Below are 20,000 nucleotides of genomic sequence, written 5' to 3' on the forward strand. Positions count from 1 at the left end.
CTCTACTCTACTCTACTCTACTCTAAAGCCCTAACCCTAACCCTAACCCTTGCTCAGGGGCACAGACAGGAGTACTGACCCTAACGTGCATGTCTTCTTGATAGTTGTGGCTCCTCTCTTTCCTTCGGGCTCCATGATGGAAGCACTTCAGTTTGCTTTTTTTCTGAAACATTCCCAACCTTCATAGAGCAACAAGCTCATGTGGCTTTTTCAAGGATCACAAGTTCGGCGCTGTGATGAAAATGATCATAGATATTCATTCGCCTGTTGCCAGTTTCCCATCTGAAAATCCATCTACGATACGATACTATACAATACTATATGATATACTATACAATACTATATGATACAATAATATACGATACGATATGACACTATACAGTATGATACAATACTATATGATACGATAATATACAGTACGATACGATACAATATGAGACGATGCTATACCATACGATACGGTGCGATACAATATGATACGATACTATATTATACCGTACAATGTGATACAATACTATATGATACGATACTATACAATGCTCTATGATACGATACTATACCATATGATACGATACTATATGGTATGATGCAATGCGATACTATACTATGCGATGCAATACTATACGATACGATAGAATATGCTACGATACTATGCTATACAATATGATACAACACAATACTATACGACACGATATGATATGATATTTTACAATACAATACAAAGCTATACGATATGATACGATACTATACTATACAATGCTCTATGATATGATACTATACTATATGATACGATACTATATGGTATGATGCAATACGATACTATACTATGCGATACAATACTATACGATATGATACAATGTGCTACGATACAATACAATACTATACAATATGATACAATACTATACAATACTACACTATACGACACGATATTTTACAATACAATACAAAGCTATATGATATGATACGATACTATACTATGCTCTATGATACAATACTATACCATATGATACGATACTATATGGTATGATGCAATGCGATACTATACTATGCGATACAATACTATACGATACAGTGTGCTACGATACAATACTATACAATGCTCTATGATACGATACTATACCATATGATACGATACTATATGGTACGATACAATGCAATACTATACTATGCGATACAATACTATACGATACAATACTATACGATACAGTGTGCTACGATACAATACTATACAATGCTCTATGATACGATACTATACCATATGATACGATACTATATGGTGCGCTACTATACTATGCGATACAATACTATACGATATGATGCAATGTGCTACGATACAATACGATACTATAATATACAACACGATACGATATTTTACATTACAATACAAAGCTATATGATACGATACGATACTATACTATATACGATACAATACAATACAATATGATCTGATATGGTGTGATACAATATGACACAATATACAACGACACAGTTCAACTCGATACAATAAAATACGACGTGACACGATACGACTTTATTGTCACGAGTTGCCCGATAATCTGCTTTGCGTCACCGCCGCTCTCTCTCGGAAACTTCACACAACAACACGAACACACACAGCTGAATACACGTCTGACTGTAAATAGCACATTTTTACCACAACTCCGCAGCATCCTCTGCTCTCCCCTCTCTGTTAGAGTAACAGGGAACGTGAGACAAGCCTGCCTCTTCACATTCCCTCCCCTTCTGTCCAGGCCTTCGGCCAAAAACTCCAAACCGTCTGCGAGATAAACCGCAAGATGGCCGCACTCCAAAAAGCCTTTCACAAAGGACGACTTGACCTCGCTTGAGGTCAGCTTGTACCACTGGCTGACGCCTGCAGCAGACTCTCTGGAAAACAAACCCTCCACACGGGGTGGAGGAGAGCTGGCGCTCGGTTTTCATCCTAAGTCAAGGAAAAACAGCGGCAAGGGAAGCGGAGCGGCCCACTTCCAACTCCACTTCTCGGTACTGTGTTTGTCTCATCATCGTGTGACACACGGCAACACAATACGTCACACGGGACTGGTCAGACCACCGCAAAGATTACCCCGTGTCCTCACACAGCCTTTTATACACACACACACACACACACTGGCCTATGTGTACATATCATATCACACACACACACACATTCTCTCTCCCTCTCCCCCCCCCTCTCACATATAGTACATACACACACATGCATATACACACAAATATACATATACTTTACAAATACACACTCTCACACGCATACATACACTCACACATGTGCACACACACACGTGCACTCTGGTCCCGTGTGTATTTAATTTCTCTTACTTTCAGCGTTCTCTGATTGTATAGCGCTTTACAAAAAGGGGAAAAAAGACATTTTTAAAATCGATTTTAAAAAAGTTTGATTGACTGGATGATTGATTGACAGTTTTGTATTTTTTTATTTTTATTTTTTAGGAATTTCCCCCCTTTTTTTATCTCCCCAGTTGAACTTGGCCAATTACCCCACTCCCCCGAGCCGTCCCGGTCTCTGCTCCACCCCCTCTGCTGATCCGGGGAGGGCTGCAGACTACCACATGCCTCCTCCCATACATGTGGAGTCACCAGCCGCTTCTTTTCACCTGACAGTGAGGAGTTTCACCAGGGGGACGCAGCGCGTGGGAGGATCAGGCTATTCCCCCCAGTTCCCCCTCCCCCCCGAGCAGGTGCCCCGACCGACCAGAGGCGGCGCTGGTGCAGCGACCAGGACACATACCCACATCCGGCTTCCCACCCACAGACACGGCCAATTGTGTCTGTAGGGACGCCCGACCAAGCCGGAGGTAACACGGGGATTCGAACCAGCGATCTCCGTGTTGGTAGGCAACGGAGTAGACCGCCACGCCACCCAGACGCCCTAAGTATTGTACTATTTTTTACATTCCATCCAACACTGAAAATGGTGTTAGCATTTTGAGCTACAATTTGTGTTTCCCCTCCAAGAAGTTTCTCAGAAGACCAGTTGTGTTGTGTTGTGTTGTGTTGTGTTGGTGTTGGTGTGTAGACACCAGATGGTCTCTACAGCATCCGCACTGTGTGTGTGTGTGTGGGACTGGAATCGAGAGCAAAACTGTCAGAGGGGTAACTACGGGTTAAATGGGGGTTAACTCCCACTTGCAGACCAGACGACAGGTGGTTTTTTTATGCAGCACCTCATACAGCGTTTCCCATGTGTGTGTCGGAGGAGGTACAGACCTGGCTGAAGTTGAGGATCTTAGAGACGGACTCTGAGATGAACAAGATCTTCCCACGGTCACAACTCACAACTAACAGGAAACCCTCTGCTGCCTGCGAGGGAGGGAGAGAGACAGACAGACAGACAGACAGACAGACAGACAGACAGACAAGACAGACAGACAGAGAGGGAGACAGACAGACAGAGAGGGAGACAGACAGAGAGGGAGACAGACAGACAGAGAGGGAGACAGACAGACAGAGAGGGAGAAAGAAAGACAGAGACAGACAGAGAGAGAGACAGAAAGACACAGACAGAGACAGACAGAGAGACAGACAGACAGAGAGGGAGACAGAAAGACAGAGACAGACAGACAGACAGACAGACAGACAGACAGACAGACAGACAGACAGACAGACAGACAGACAGAGAGGGAGACAGAGAGGGAGACAGACAGAGAGACAGACAGACAGACAGAGAGGGAGACAGACAGACAGATAGACAGACAGACAGAGAGAGAGACAGACACTGAGACAGACAGTGAGTGAGAGACAGCCAGACAGACAGACAGACAAACAGACAGATAGACAGAGAGACAGAGACAGATAGACAGAGAGCGAGAGACAGATAGACAGAGAGCGAGACAGACAGACAGACAGACAGACAGACAGACAGAGAGAGAGAGAGAGAGAGAGAGAGAGAGAGAGAGAGAGACAGACAGTGAGTGAGAGACAGACAGAGAGACAGACAGATAGACAGACAGACAGATAGACAGAGAGACAGAGAGAGAGACAGACAGTGAGTGAGAGACAGACAGAGAGACAGACAGATAGACAGACAGACAGATAGACAGAGAGACAGAGAGAGAGACAGACAGTGAGTGAGAGACAGCCAGACAGACAGACAGACAGACAGAGAGAGAGAGACAGACAGTGAGCGAGAGACAGACAGACAGACGGACAGCGACAGACAGACAGACAGAGAGAGAGACAGACAGACAGACAGACAGAGACAGAGACAGAGAGACAGAGGTGTAGAAAACAAGAGAAAGAGAGATTTAAAAGTGCAAAATGTCCAACTAAGTCAAGTGTGGTGAAATGAACAGCAGCTACATGAAAGCGACAGTCCTGAAGATCTGCATGCAGACGCACGTCCTCACTGCTCCATTCAGTCACGAGTGGACTGATTACACTCCAACACGAGCCACATGATGGCTCCGCTGACTCTCACTCACTCTGGGTGGAGCGCAACAACACCAGCTTACCAACACCACCTGACCAACACCTAGACACCTTACCAACACCACCTTACCAACACCTAGACACCTTACCAACACCACCTTACCAACACCTAGACACCTTACCAACACCACCTTACCAACACCTAGACACCTTACCAACACCACCTTACCAACACCTAGACACCTTACCAACACCTAGACACCTTACCAACACCTAGACAGCTTACCAACACCTAGACAGTTTACCAACACCTAGACAGTTTACCAACACCACCTTACCAACACCTAGACACCTCACCAACACCACCTTACCAACACCTAGACACCTTACCAACACCACCTTACCAACACCTAGACACCTTACCAACATCTAGACACCTTACCAACACTTAGACACCTTACCAACACCTAGACACCTTACCAACACCTAGACACCTTACCAACACTTAGACAGCTTACCAACACCACCTTACCAACACCTAGACACCTTACCAACACCACCTTACCAACACCTAGACACCTTACCAACACCACCTTACCAACACCTAGACAGTTTACCAACACCTGGACACCTTACCAACACCTAGACACCTTACCAACACCACCTTACCAACACCTAGACAGTTTACCAACACCTGGACACCTTACCAACACCTAGACACCTTACCAACACCACCTTACCAACACCTAGACAGTTTACCAACACCTGGACACCTTACCAACACCTAGACAGCTTACCAACACCACCTTACCAACACCTAGACAGTTTACCAACACCTGGACACCTTACCAACACCACCTTACCAACACCTAGACACCTTACCAACACTTAGACACCTTACCAACACCTAGACACCTTACCAACACCTAGACACCTTACCAACACTTAGACAGCTTACCAACACCACCTTACCAACACCTAGACACCTTACCAACACCACCTTACCAACACCTAGACACCTTACCAACACCACCTTACCAACACCTAGACACCTTACCAACATCTAGACACCTTACCAACACTTAGACACCTTACCAACACCTAGACACCTTACCAACACCTAGACACCTTACCAACACTTAGACAGCTTACCAACACCACCTTACCAACACCTAGACACCTTACCAACACCACCTTACCAACACCTAGACACCTTACCAACACCACCTTACCAACACCTAGACAGTTTACCAACACCTGGACACCTTACCAACACCTAGACACCTTACCAACACCACCTTACCAACACCTAGACAGTTTACCAACACCTGGACACCTTACCAACACCTAGACACCTTACCAACACCACCTTACCAACACCTAGACAGTTTACCAACACCTGGACACCTTACCAACACCTAGACACCTTACCAACACCACCTTACCAACACCTAGACACCTTACCAACACCTAGACACCTTACCAACACCACCTTACCAACACCTAGACACCTTACCAACACCACCTTACCCCTTACCAACACCTAGACACCTTACCAACATCACCTTACCAACACTTAGACAGCTTACCAACACCACCTTACCAACACCTAGACACCTTACCAACACCACCTTACCCCTTACCAACACCTAGACAGCTTACCAACACAACCTTACCAACACCTAGACAGCTTACCAACACCACCTTACCAACACCTAGACAGCTTACCAACACCTAGACAGTTTACCAACACCTCGACACCTTACCAACACCACCTGACCAACACCTCGACAGTTTACCAACACCACCTTACCAACACCTAGACACCTTACCAACACCACCTTACCAACACCTAGACACCTTACCAACACCTAGACACCTTACCAACACTTAGACAGCTTACCAACACCACCTTACCAACACCTAGACACCTTACCAACACCACCTTACCAACACCTAGACATCTTACCAACACCTAGACACCTGACCAACACCTAGACAGCTTACCAACACCTAGACAGTTTACCAACACCTCGACACCTTACCAACACCACCTGACCAACACCTCGACAGTTTACCAAGACCACCTTACCAACACCTAGACAGCTTACCAACACCTAGACAGCTTACCAACACCTAGACAGTTTACCAACACCTCGACACCTTACCAACACCACCTTACCAACACCTAGACAGTTTACCAACACCTGGACACCTTACCAACACCACCTTACCAACACCTAGACAGCTTACCAACACCTAGACAGTTTACCAACACCTCGACACCTTACCAACACCACCTGACCAACACCTCGACAGTTTACCAACACCACCTTACCAACACCTAGACACCTTACCAACACCACCTTACCAACACCTAGACAGTTTACCAACACCTGGACACCTTACCAACACCTAGACACCTTACCAACACCACCTTACCAACACCTAGACAGTTTACCAACACCTGGACACCTTACCAACACCACCTTACCAACACCTAGACAGCTTACCAACACCTAGACACCTTACCAACATCACCTTACCAACACTTAGACAGCTTACCAACACCACCTTACCAACACCTAGACACCTTACCAACACCACCTTACCCCTTACCAACACCACCTTACCCCTTACCAACACCTAGACAGCTTACCAACACCACCTTACCAACACCTAGCCAGCTTACCAACATCACCTTACCAACACCTAGACAGCTTACCAACACCACCTTACCAACACCTAGACAGCTTACCAACACCACCTTACCAACACCTAGACAGCTTACCAACACCACCTTACCCCTTACCAACACCTAGACAGCTTACCAACACCACCTTACCAACACCTAGACAGCTTACCAACACCACCTTACCAACACCTAGACAGCTTACCAACACCACCTTACCAACACCTAGACAGTTTACCAACACCACCTTACCAACACCTAGACAGCTTACCAACACCACCTTACCAACACCACCTTATCAACACCTAGCCAGATGTTTAATAAAACTGTTCATCTTCAGGATTGTAGCTTCAGGAATAAAACTTTCTCACAGAAAATGTTTTTCTACAAATCAAGATGAGGAATTATTGCGCCTCTGCAAAGCTAAATAGTGCATCGGTCAACCGTCGTAGGTCAAAGGTCATGGGGCGGCATTACAGACCCTGGGGTCTGAATAAAAACTGCCTTTGGGGGCAAGACACAAGCCCTGGTGGACTGAGTATGACCGCGTGTGGCAGCTGTGGTTCAGATGGGCACCTACCCGGAGGACAAGGTGTTTCTGGTCGTCTTCGGGCAGGAAGGAAGGCTTGTAGGTGGTTTCAGTGAAGGCGCTGCTTGTGCCGGCTGAAAAACAGGAAACACAGTTCAGCTATTCTTTACCACGGGCGTCTTGGCTGATGCCAGCAACAGGAGCAAGCTTTTCAAAACATTCAGGTCAGTGTTTTTCCGTTCAAGCAGAAGCAGGAAAATCGATATTTGTTCCGGACAACTCCCACACCATGTTTACACCGATGACTGTACCCACCCAGCATGACAATTACCAGGACTGTTGTTCTCAAATAAGAAAAGCTGAGAAAACAGATCAAATCCAGATGTAAATGAACCCAAGAGGCCTCAACCAACTCCAGAGACCCATCCATCCATCCATCCATCCAACCATTATCCAAACCGCTTATCCTGCTCCCAGCGTGGCGGGGATGCTGGAGCCTATTCCAGCAGTCATTGGGCGACAGGCGGGGAGACACCCTGGACAGGCCGCCAGGCCATCACAGCCCCCCCCCCACACACACACACACCTCGCGACAATTTAGTATGGCCGAGTCACCTGACCTCCATGTCTTTGGCCTGTGGGAGGAAACCGGAGCCCCTGGAGGAAACCCACCCAGACACGGGGAGAACATGCAAACTCCACACAGAGGACGACCCGGGACGACCCCCGAGGTTGGACCACCCCGGGGCTCAAGGAAGGGGGGGGGGTATGAATTATGTGCACTCTCCAGAGATGGTCAGCGACATATTAGGTCCCATTATCAACTAAGTGTAAATGTGCACCATCTTTAACCCACATGTAGAAGTCGTGTTCAGGACAGAAACACTTCCAGCCGGGTGGTAACGTGCTCGAATAGTAACAACGGCCAATATTTCGGGGCTCCCGGTGTAGGTACCTGCCGCTCACTTCCGTTTCCTATGAAGACTTCCTCTTCCGTGCCTCGGTCATTGGTTACAGTCAGATTAGCAACTCCAGACGCGAGAACGGAGGCGGAGATCACAAGGAGTCGACGTGAATCGAACGTTTCTCCACACAAACGCCGGTACCGTCAGCAGGTGCCTTAGGTCCAGACCCCATTTCGGCCAGCGCATCGCGCCTCGTTCGCACCCCAAATGGACTGGTTACCGACATGCCACCAAAGCACGCTCCTGTTGCCGCCTACTCAAACGTGGCTGGTCAACACAACCCGGACTAAACCGGAAACAGAAACCAGAATGCTTCCGATACCAAAATCGAGGCGTTTTGACATCGGTTCCGCGGACAGCCGATGACGTAATAGAAAACTGTTAACGCATATAAATTCTGTATCGACACTGAGGTGACAGAAGTCCACCTCAAAGTGTTACACAGTATTTCCCCAACAAACGCTTATTTCTCCAAATTCCTAGATGTAGAAACCAATTTTGCAATAGTGAACCAGAATCCCCAACATGTATATTTTACCATTGTATACAGTGGCGCCCCCGAGGGGTGGCCAGGGGTGGCCACGGCCACCCTGATACTATCCCAGGCCCCCCCGCTGGCCCCCCCAGCCACGAGTCGCATATGCAGAATATGCTTCTGATTATTTATAATGCTTCTATCTGATATTTTACATCAGGTGCTGTTCATTTAAATCAATAATGTATATTTTTCTTAACTCTCATATTGACAGTTTTCCACTAGCCTATACAGTATACTACAACAGCATCATAGAATTCCCGAAATTCAGTCATGGCTTTTGGTTTTGGTGTGCCACCCCAAGATTTTCAGTGGCCCCATTTGCCCCCCCCCCCCTATGAAACATTTCTGGGGGCGCCACTGCTTGTATAAAGTCAATAACCTTTTGGAATCGAACTAAGAATTATATCCTGTGCAAAACTAAACACAACGACCCTTTAGTCGGACCCTTTAGTTGACTGGTTAACCTTGGGTGCGGGAGAGCCGGGTTCGCGTCCCGGCTGCGGCGGTTCCCGTACTGCCCCCCCGAATTCACTCCATTGGTGTCAGAAGTGGGATCCCCGGCTGTGATGGTCTGGCCGGGGACGCCCTATCCCGAAGGAAGGAGGAAATGTAACGATCACGGATGAATAGGCTCAGTAGCCCTTGGCTAGGGGGTCAGACCCTTTTAGTCAACTGGTTAACGTTGTCGCCCGCGGTGCGAGAGAGCCGGGTTCGCGTCCCGGCTGCGGCGGTTCCCGTACTGCCCCCCCGAATTCGCTACAATATTTTGAACACGATAAAAATAACATTGAATTTATTCTGAATTTGTTCATCCTATACGGTAAATTTCACATAAATAAATGCAGAATAACAAAAGTCACCTTCAATTTTTCTGAATTTTTAGGTGAATTTAAAGAGTATGTTAAGACTCTGGAACTTATAAATGATATTAAAAAAACAATAACACTGTGAAAATGTATGGTGAATTATTCAAATAGGAATAATGTGACAGTTTAAGATACGAGTTCTTTCTCATAGTTTTATGATAATGTAGTTCATTACTCCAATGTTTGTTTTTGTCTTCTTATTTATCTTTTATTTTATCCTTTTGTGAAGTTCTTTTAATTACAAATTTGGCAAACAAACAAACAAAAAAAGCAAAAAAGATGTCACTAATCTCAAATTTCAGATCACACTGATACTAAATTTCACCAAATTTCAATCAACAGCTAAAAAGTCGCTTTCTCATTGTACTGTATGTAGCGAATTGGGGTGGGGTCGGGGGGCAGCCAAGAACTGCCGCAGCCGGGACGCGAACCCGGGTTGCCCGCTTCGCTAACCAGTCGACTAACGGGTCCGACCCGTTAGCCAAGGGCTAGCGAGTCTAGTCATCCATGGTCGTTCCAGTACTTGCTTAAATGGGTTAAAATCACGAGAGGAGCTATAGCGTACACAGTCTGCAACTTAAAATGGTTTTAAACGTGCTTATCGAAGAGGCACGCTCTGGAGATCCACCTGAATCGGATCAAAGCACAATCTGGATCAGAGACACGAGATGGCATCAGGGGGAGAAAGGCCAACATCGGGTCGATGTGGCTTACCTCTCAGGACTTTCAGGTGCTGCACGGCCTTCCTCAACACAGTGAGCTTGTCCAGTTTCCGGTTCATGGGGTTGCAGGAGGGGATCATGGCGGACAGCTCGTCGATGAGGTTGTTCATCTTGTCCCGCCGACGTTTCTCGATCTGCCGGTGAGGCTCCCTGTGGGCGTGATTTGGAAATCTGACACTCTCGATACTTACAAATGACGTATTCACCTTCAGAACTATCCAATACACGGGCTACGCGACGGATAAAGAAAGTCCGTATCTTAACAGGCTCGGCGCATTAATGTCGCGCTGCGGAACTTCCGGGTGTGTCTGTTTGCATAAGAACTTCCGGTACAACCAGACGCTTACGTCCTACTGAATCATCAGTTAGCTGCTAACTTATCGGTCTGAAATCTTGAGTTTCATCCGAAAACTCAATGAATCGAACGGGGCAAAAAGGGGCGTTCAAGTATCAACGCCGTGAATCAGGCTCCACTGAGCACTGTTGTGTGCCACAGGGTGCGGATTCGGCGCGCTATACTTCTCTTTTAAGTTTCCATTCATTCCCTAGCAACGGCGACCCCAAATACTTGGGGTCAACTGTCCAAAGTAACGGGGAGTGCAGTAGAGAGGTGAAAAAGAGAGTGCAGGCAGGGTGGAGTGGGTGGAGAAGTGTGTCAGGAGTGGTTTGCGACAGAAGGGTATCAGCAAGAGTTAAAGGGAAAGTTTACAAGATGGTGGTGAGACCAGCTATGTTGTATGGTTTGGAGACAGTGGCACTGACGAAAAGACAGGAGGAGGAGCTGGAGGTGGCAGAGATGAAGATGATAAGATTTTCACTGGGAGTGACGAAGGACAGGATTAGGAACGATTATATTAGAGGGACCGCTCAGGTTGGACGGTTTGGAGACAAAGCAAGAGAGGCAAGACTGAGATGGCTTGGACATGTGTGGAGGAGAGATGCTGGGTATATTGGGAGAAGGATGCTGAATATGGAGCTGCCAGGGAAGAGGAGAAGAGGAAGGCCAAAGAGGAGGTTTATGGATGTGGTGAGGGAAGACATGCAGGTGGCTGGTGTGACAGAGGAAGACGCAGAAGACAGGAAGAAATGGAAACGGGAGCAGCCGAAAGTAGTAGTAGTAGTCATTCCCTAGCAACGGCGAGGAAAGAGCTAAGCGGCTGGCGAAGATTCGGAGGGATGCATTTACCGTCACCAAGAGTACAAAAGTGTGTAGTCAGCATTTTGAACCGGGTGATTTCGCTGTGCCAGCTACAGGCGTGTTAAAGAGGCTCAAGAAAGGAGCTGTCCTCAGACTCTTTGCATGGAACGAGTACTCCAAACCCGCACCCAGGCTAGGTATGTGGGAGCGCCGGGAGTCCCGCATCCTGCTGTCGCCCCTCTGCCAGCTCTGGACTCCTCCGATAATGAGATGGATGTCAGCAGCTGCCTGCAAGAGCATGACTATTGCGTGGCGCCTAATCCCGCTGCTTTGGATGATGCCCTGGACCAAAACGAGTCAATGACGAGACAAATAGAAGGGCTCCAGAAACGACTAGAGACCGTCCAGCTACACCCCAAATTCAGCCTGAGGCGATTTGCAGGTTCAGATGAGGACATTCGGGTTTACACCAGGTAGGCCTGATTTGTGTCATTTCATTTAATCGCCCCCGCCAAACTAACTCACATGTTCAGTCTCTCCACCTGAGTTAGCAACATTAGCTAATAAAAACAAAGTAGCAAGCTAACGTTAGCTAGCTAGCTAGCACTAGCATAGTTCTAATAATACCATTACTCTCCCTCGTAGTTGTCAATGTAGCACCAAATATACATCTTAAATCCCTTTTCTTTTTTGCTCGTCCGAGCTACCGAGGAAGCACTCACGATGCGATGTACGTCACTGACCGTGATTTTAGGGAGGTCCTGCAAACCGTGCGTGTAAAACAAAGCCATCTCGTCTCTCAACAAACCAGACCGGAAGTTCTTGTGCAAGTACTCGTACGTCGGAAGTCGAACAACGCCATCTTACGCACCCAGTCTATTCCATCATTTGAAGTTGTCAAAAAATAAAGGATCTCAAGTCGTAGAACTCGCAGGTTTAATTCTTTGCGTAGTTGATAAGGAAAAACAGGGAGTTTGGCTTGGAGGTGTGCTGACCTAAATTACTCAAGGGATGTCATATCACATAGTAAAATGAGGAAGAGCATCTAAGAACCCGGATGTATATGTATATATCTTGAAATGTCAGTTTTGAAACACATGACCAAATCTCGTCTCCTATGGTATGGACAGTTTTTCACAGCGGATGGTAAACGGCTGAGCCAAACTGCAAAATCAATTGCGGACAGATTTATGATTTAAGCGCATGAGAAAAGAAATATGGTCTCGCATATAATGAGGTACAATTACCTGAAGCATTTCATTTTGACCTGTTGATCTTCGTCCTGAGATCTTAAGACAAGATAAGAAAAGTTAAGTTAAGGTTAGGTGAAATAAGCTAATTTAAGTTAAGTTAATTTGATTTAAGGTTAGGTAAAATAAGTTCATTTAAGTTAAGGTTAGGTAAAATAAGTTCATTTAAGTTAAGGTTAGGTAAAATAAGCTAATTTAAGTTAAGTTGATTTAAGTTAAGGTTAGGTAAAATAAGATAAGTTATGGTTAGGTAAGATGGGAGAAATACGATAAGTAAAGGTAAGGTTAGAGAAGAGAAGATAAGTAAAGTTAAGGTAAGGTAAAGTAATGCAAGGTAAGATAAGATAAGTGTTATCTAGCCTTGGGGGAAGCTAATAAAGTGCAAAAGACACAAAAACAGCGATTGTTAAAAACTGATTGTTAAAACGGGACACTTTCCATTCTGGAACAATTTGCTGAATCATTCGTTCATTCATTCATTCATTCATTCATGCATTCATCCTAAAGCCTTAGCTCCCAACTTGATACAGTTCTAGAAACATTATCCCCCCTTTACTACGATACACAGAAGAAACAATAAAAGTAGAACCAAACACAGAATCGATGACTTCATCTCCAACACAAACTATCCCGAGACCACTTTTTAACAGGCGCTGCTGACAAAATGGGACACCTGATGTTTTGATATAAAAAGTAGCCTCCTCCCATACACGTGGAGTCCCCAGCCGTTCCTTTTCACCTGACAGTGAGGAGTTTCGCCAGGAGGACGTAGCGCGTAGGAGGATCACGCTGTTCTCCCCACTTTCCCCTCCGAACAGGCGCCCCGACCGACCAGAGGAGGCGCTAGTGCAGCGACCAGGACACATACCCACATCCGGCCTCCCACTCGCAGACACGGCCCATTGTGTCTGTAGGGTCGCCTGACCAAGCCGGAGGTAACACGGGGATTCGAACCGGCGAGCCCCGTGTTGGTAGGCAACGCAATGGACCGCCACGCCACCCGGACGCCCTAATTTCAACATTTTAAAATCACCACGTTAAAACGAGAAATTCACAGGCCGACTGTCATATTTAACATCCAAGCAAGGCACAAACCAGTCTAGGCCTTAAGCGTGAAGAGGGAGGGCAACGGTAGGCCCGTAAGAAGACTTCCAGCCCATGAAGCAGAAAGACACTGAGAACAAGTTAAATACCTCTGCATCTTCCATCACCAAAGTCCTCCGAGCCACGTGACCCGTGGAACCGCTGTTAACATGCTATACACATCACCCCACCTGCATTCTTGGGGTCATCTTTGGCACCACATCTGTTTTTACACACTCTGCACACATCTTGACCCTCCGAGCTCGCACCGTCCTTCACTTTGTTACTCTTTGTTCTTGCTGAAGCCTTGGAGCCTCTATATTTGAGATGCTCCTCACTCCTCCGAGGGTATGTTGGGGGCTTTGCAACGCTTTCTTGTTGCCCCTTTCTCACGTGTTGGCATGGCTACAGGAGGGGAAAAGGTTATCGTCTCTCTGATGCTGCTCCCTGTGCCCAGTTCTCTCTTGTTTTAAGGAAGTGTCTTGCAAATCCCTCACTTCCGACTCCGCACCAACCCGTGAAGCCTCTTGTACCCGCTGTGCCGGAGGCCGCCGGGCTGGCGCCTGTGCTGCTGGCGCCTGCTGTGGCCATGCCCATGGCTCCAGATCTGCTGGCAGTGGCTCCACTTGACTCGTAAACATCAGCATTTAGAGCGTCTTTATCAGACCGGTACATACCAGTTCATCTAAACCCGTTTGGGGTGACCTCCACGGTAGCAGCTTTTGTCCATGCTCGGGAAAACGCGGCCAAGGATTCTGACTTTCTCCATTTACTTTCTCCAAATTGCCCCCCCCCAGCCCAGCCCAGGATCAGTTCACTGTTAATCCACCCGTTGTCTGAAAGCCTCACAAGAGTGTCGGGTGGTGCCTGGCGGAGCCATTCGGCTTTCAAGCGCTCGGCTTTAAAAATCACAAGCAAAGGCGTGTAGCCTCCCCACTGGACTGAAGCTAGCAACCGCTGTAGCCGTTTCCCCTCTCTCCCCAGCTGTGACCTCATAGCAGGCACGTCCTACTTCTGCCACAGCTCTTGGGGGCACGAAGTGGTCCTGCAAGACCCGTTTCATCACAGTTGCACAAACGTGCCGAGAGACCTTTAAGTTCCAAGATCTGTTCAGATTTCCTCTCGGCCATCGAACCACTTCTCAACCTCAGTCTGGTTTCGCCAAGCTGCCTGGGCAGCAGAAAGGGCTTCTGGTTTTTTTAATACTCAAAAATCTGGACGCCTTCTTAGGGAACGCTCAGACCAGTACTGAACCCAGCCTTCTTGGTTACCTCGCAAAATCCGGTCAGACCGGTTTCTTCTGCGTACTGGTTTTAGATTTTTATAAGCTTAACAGTTTTTTTTACATCAGAATGCTATGTCATTTCACTTGTGATTCCGGAATCACGTGTCTTGCAGGTGATGCCACACCCACTTGTGTGACGTCATAACCACGTGACTTCCCCCCCCCCTCTTATCAGCAATGCGTAAGCCAGGTGTCACAATCTAACAGCGCTCACCCAGACGTTTCCTCGAGTATACCATTGAAAATGTAAACATACCTGCTGAGGTCTTCATCCGTTTCAAAGTCGAGACTCGGCCTGAAAGTTCAAAAGGTCAGAAGGTCAAAAGGCAGATTCTGAAAAGACACTTCACAGCCTCAGACGAGTACCGTCACACCGTCACACGACTCAATCAATCACTTTCAGACAGCAAGAAAAGAGAGTAGAGCGAGGAAACCGAGGCCCGTCCCGCCTCCTCCTCCTCCTCCTCCTCCTCATAGGCGCTCATAGGCGTCTGACCTCTTCTCCTCCTTTCCTTTGCGTTTCCTCGGTAGGTCGGCGGCGGCCGGTAGGGAGGAGGCCGACGGCACGCCGGCCGCCTCTGGCGGAGCACCGGCCGCCTGGCTCCAACTCTCCTCCTCCTCCTCCTCCTCCGCAGTGGTGGTGGTGGTGGTGGTGGGCTCTAAAACACGGAAACACACCTGCCGTCAGCCTTCACCGCGGGCGGAAGTGACGGAACAGAACAGTAAAAACGGCACACAACTAAACCCGATCTACACCCTAACGACTGTCCACCACGAACGCACACACACACGTGACTACCGCAAAGCACGTGGGGTGGGTGACGAACGGGATCTGGGTGTAGTTCTGGGGCGGGGCAGGCTAAGCTAACTGCTAGCCCACGCACACCGGAAGTCCCGACACTCATCCCGGCGCTCGCTCTCTTGGACGGGGCCATTCATTTTTTTTTTAGTGTGGATATGTGTGTTAGTGTGGGTATGTGTGTCAGTGTGGATACGTGTGTTAGTGTGGATATGTGTGTTAGTGTGGGTATGTGTGTTAGTGTGGGTATGTGTGTTAGTGTGGATATGTGTGTTAGTGTGGATATGTGTGTTAGTGTGGATATGTGTGTTAGTGTGGATATGTGTGTTATAGTGTGTATGTGTGTTAGTTTAGATATGTGTGTTAGTGTGGGTATGTGTGTTAGTGTGGATATGTGTGTTAGTGTGGATATGTGTGTTAGTGTGGATATGTGTGTTAGTGTGGATATGTGTGTTATAGTGTGTATGTGTGTTAGTTTAGATATGTGTGTTAGTGTGGGTATGTGTGTTAGTGTGGATATGTGTGTTAGTGTGGATATGTGTGTTAGTGTGGGTATGTGTGTTAGTGTGGGTATGTGTGTTAGTGTGGATATGTGTGTTAGTGTGGGTATGTGTGTTAGTGTGGATATGTGTGTTAGTGTGGATATGTGTGTTAGTGTGGATATGTGTGTTATAGTGTGTATGTGTGTTAGTTTAGATATGTGTGTTAGTGTGGGTATGTGTGTTAGTGTGGATATGTGTGTTAGTGTGGATATGTGTGTTAGTGTGGGTATGTGTGTTAGTGTGGATATGTGTGTTAGTGTGGGTATGTGTGTTAGTGTGGGTATGTGTGTTAGTGTGGATATGTGTGTTAGTGTGGGTATGTGTGTTAGTGTGGGTATGTGTGTTAGTGTGGGTATGTGTGTTAGTGTGGATATGTGTGTTAGTGTGGATATGTGTGTTAGTGTGGATATGTGTGTTAGTGTGGATATGTGTGTTAGTGTGGATATGTGTGTTAGTGTGGATATGTGTGTTAGTGTGGGTATGTGTGTTAGTGTGGATATGTGTGTTAGTGTGGGTATGTGTGTTAGTGTGGGTATGTGCGTTAGTGTGGATATGTGTGTTAGTGTGGATATGTGTGTTAGTGTGGGTATGTGTGTTAGTGTGGATATGTGTGTTAGTGTGGGTATGTGTGTTAGTGTGGGTATGTGTGTTAGTGTGGGTATGTGTGTTAGTGTGGATATGTGTGTTAGTGTGGGTATGTGTGTTAGTGTGGATATGTGTGTTAGTGTGGGTATGTGTGTTAGTGTGGATATGTGTGTTAGTGTGGATATGTGTGTTATAGTGTGTATATGTGTGTTAGTTTAGATATGTGTGTTAGTGTGGGTATGTGTGTTAGTGTGGGTATGTGTGTTAGTGTGGATATGTGTGTTAGTGTGGGTATGTGTGTTAGTGTGGATATGTGTGTTAGTGTGGATATGTGTGTTAGTGTGGATATGTGTGTTAGTGTGGATATATGTGTTAGTGTGGGTATGTGTGTTAGTGTGGATATGTGTGTTAGTTTAGATATGTGTGTTAGTGTGGGTATGTGTGTTAGTGTGGATATGTGTGTTAGTGTGGATATGTGTGTTAGTGTGGATATGTGTGTTAGTGTGGGTATGTGTGTTAGTGTGGATATGTGTGTTAGTGTGGATATGTGTGTTAGTGTGGATATGTGTGTTAGTGTGGGTATGTGTGTTAGTGTGGATATGTGTGTTAGTGTGGGTATGTGTGTTAGTGTGGGTATGTGTGTTAGTGTGGATATGTGTGTTAGTGTGGGTATGTGTGTTAGTGTGGATATGTGTGTTAGTGTGGATATGTGTGTTATAGTGTGTATATGTGTGTTAGTTTAGATATGTGTGTTAGTGTGGGTATGTGTGTTAGTGTGGGTATGTGTGTTAGTGTGGATATGTGTGTTAGTGTGGATATGTGTGTTAGTGTGGGTATGTGTGTTAGTGTGGATATGTGTGTTAGTGTGGATATGTGTGTTAGTGTGGATATGTGTGTTAGTTTAGATGTGTGTGTTAGTGTGGATATGTGTGTTAGTGTGGATATATGTGTTAGTGTGGATATGTGTGTTAGTGTGGGTATGTGTGTTAGTGTGGATATATGTGTTAGTGTGGATATGTGTGTTAGTGTGGGTATGTGTGTTAGTGTGGATATGTGTGTTAGTGTGGATATGTGTGTTAGTGTGGATATGTGTGTTAGTTTAGATATGTGTGTTAGTGTGGATATGTGTGTTAGTGTGGGTATGTGTGTGAGTGTGGGTATGTGTGTTAGTGTGGATATGTGTGTTAGTGTGGGTATGTGTGTTAGTGTGGATATGTGTGTTAGTGTGGATATGTGTGTTAGTGTGGATATATGTGTTAGTGTGGGTATGTGTGTTAGTGTGGATATGTGTGTTAGTGTGGATATGTGTGTTAGTGTGGATATGTGTGTTAGTGTGGATATGTGTGTTAATGTGGATATGTGTGTTAGTGTGGATATGTGTGTTAGTGTGGATATATGTGTTAGTGTGGGTATGTGTGTTAGTGTGGGTATGTGTGTTAGTGTGGATATGTGTGTTAGTGTGGGTATGTGTGTTAGTGTGGATATGTGTGTTAGTGTGGGTATGTGTGTTAGTGTGGATATATGTGTTAGTGTGGGTATGTGTGTTAGTGTGGGTATGTGTGTTAGTGTGGGTATGTGTGTTAGTGTGGATATATGTGTTAGTGTGGGTATGTGTGTTAGTGTGGGTATGTGTGTTAGTGTGGGTATGTGTGTTAGTGTGGATATATGTGTTAGTGTGGGTATGTGTGTTAGTGTGGATATATGTGTTAGTGTGGGTATGTGTGTTAGTGTGGATATGTGTGTTAGTGTGGATATGTGTGTTAGTGTGGATATGTGTGTTAGTTTAGATGTGTGTGTTAGTGTGGGTATGTGTGTTAGTGTGGGTATGTGTGTTAGTGTGGATATGTGTGTTAGTGTGGGTATGTGTGTTAGTGTGGGTATGTGTGTTAGTGTGGGTATGTGTGTTAGTGTGGATATGTGTGTTAATGTGGATATGTGTGTTAGTGTGGGTATGTGTGTTAGTGTGGATATGTGTGTTAGTGTGGATATGTGTGTTAATGTGGATATGTGTGTTAGTGTGGGTATGTGTGTTAGTTTAGATAAATGTGTTAGTGTGGATATGTGTGTTAGTGTGGGTATGTGTGTTAGTGTGGACGTGTGTTAGTGTGGATATGTGTGTTAGTGTGGGTATGTGTGTTAGTGTGGATATGTGTGTTAGTGTGGATATGTGTGTTAATGTGGATATGTGTGTTAGTGTGGATATGTGTGTTAGTGTGGACGTGTGTTAGTGTGGATATGTGTGTTAGTGTGGATATGTGTGTTAGTGTGGGTATGTGTGTTAGTGTGGATATGGGTGTTAGTGTGGATGTGGGTTAGTTTAGATATGTGTGTTAGTGTGGATATGTGTGTTAGTGTGGATATGTGTGTTAGTGTGGATGTGGGTTAGTTTAGATATGTGTGTTAGTGTGGATATGTGTGTTAATGTGGATATGTGTGTTAGTGTGGGTATGTGTGTTAGTTTAGATAAATGTGTTAGTGTGGATATGTGTGTTAGTGTGGATATGTGTGTTAGTGTGGATGTGGGTTAGTTTAGATATGTGTGTTAGTGTAGATATATCATGTGGGAGTGTGGTTGTGTGTGTTCTTGTAGTGCTTG

The 20,000-nt window shown here is 46.1% G+C and overlaps 1 protein-coding gene across 2 annotated transcripts in view; it reads right to left on the minus strand.

The window, feature by feature from the left end:
* The window catches only part of LOC130110483 (basic helix-loop-helix ARNT-like protein 2), a 57,654-nt gene that overhangs the window by 25,139 nt on the left and 12,515 nt on the right, over positions 1-20,000 (minus strand). For both annotated transcript variants that reach the window (XM_056277593.1, XM_056277594.1), the window contains exons 2-7: positions 15,975-16,137; positions 15,735-15,773; positions 13,108-13,149; positions 10,715-10,872; positions 7,683-7,765; positions 3,250-3,342 (exon numbers count right to left, since the gene is read on the minus strand). In XM_056277593.1, coding sequence (XP_056133568.1) covers positions 3,250-3,342; positions 7,683-7,765; positions 10,715-10,872; positions 13,108-13,149; positions 15,735-15,773; positions 15,975-16,137 — 578 coding nt within the window. The remainder of the gene's footprint in view (positions 1-3,249; positions 3,343-7,682; positions 7,766-10,714; positions 10,873-13,107; positions 13,150-15,734; positions 15,774-15,974; positions 16,138-20,000) is intronic.

The sequence above is a fragment of the Lampris incognitus genome, chromosome 3 (genome assembly GCF_029633865.1).
Source record: "Lampris incognitus isolate fLamInc1 chromosome 3, fLamInc1.hap2, whole genome shotgun sequence".
Classification (NCBI taxonomy): Eukaryota; Metazoa; Chordata; class Actinopteri; order Lampriformes; family Lampridae; genus Lampris; species Lampris incognitus.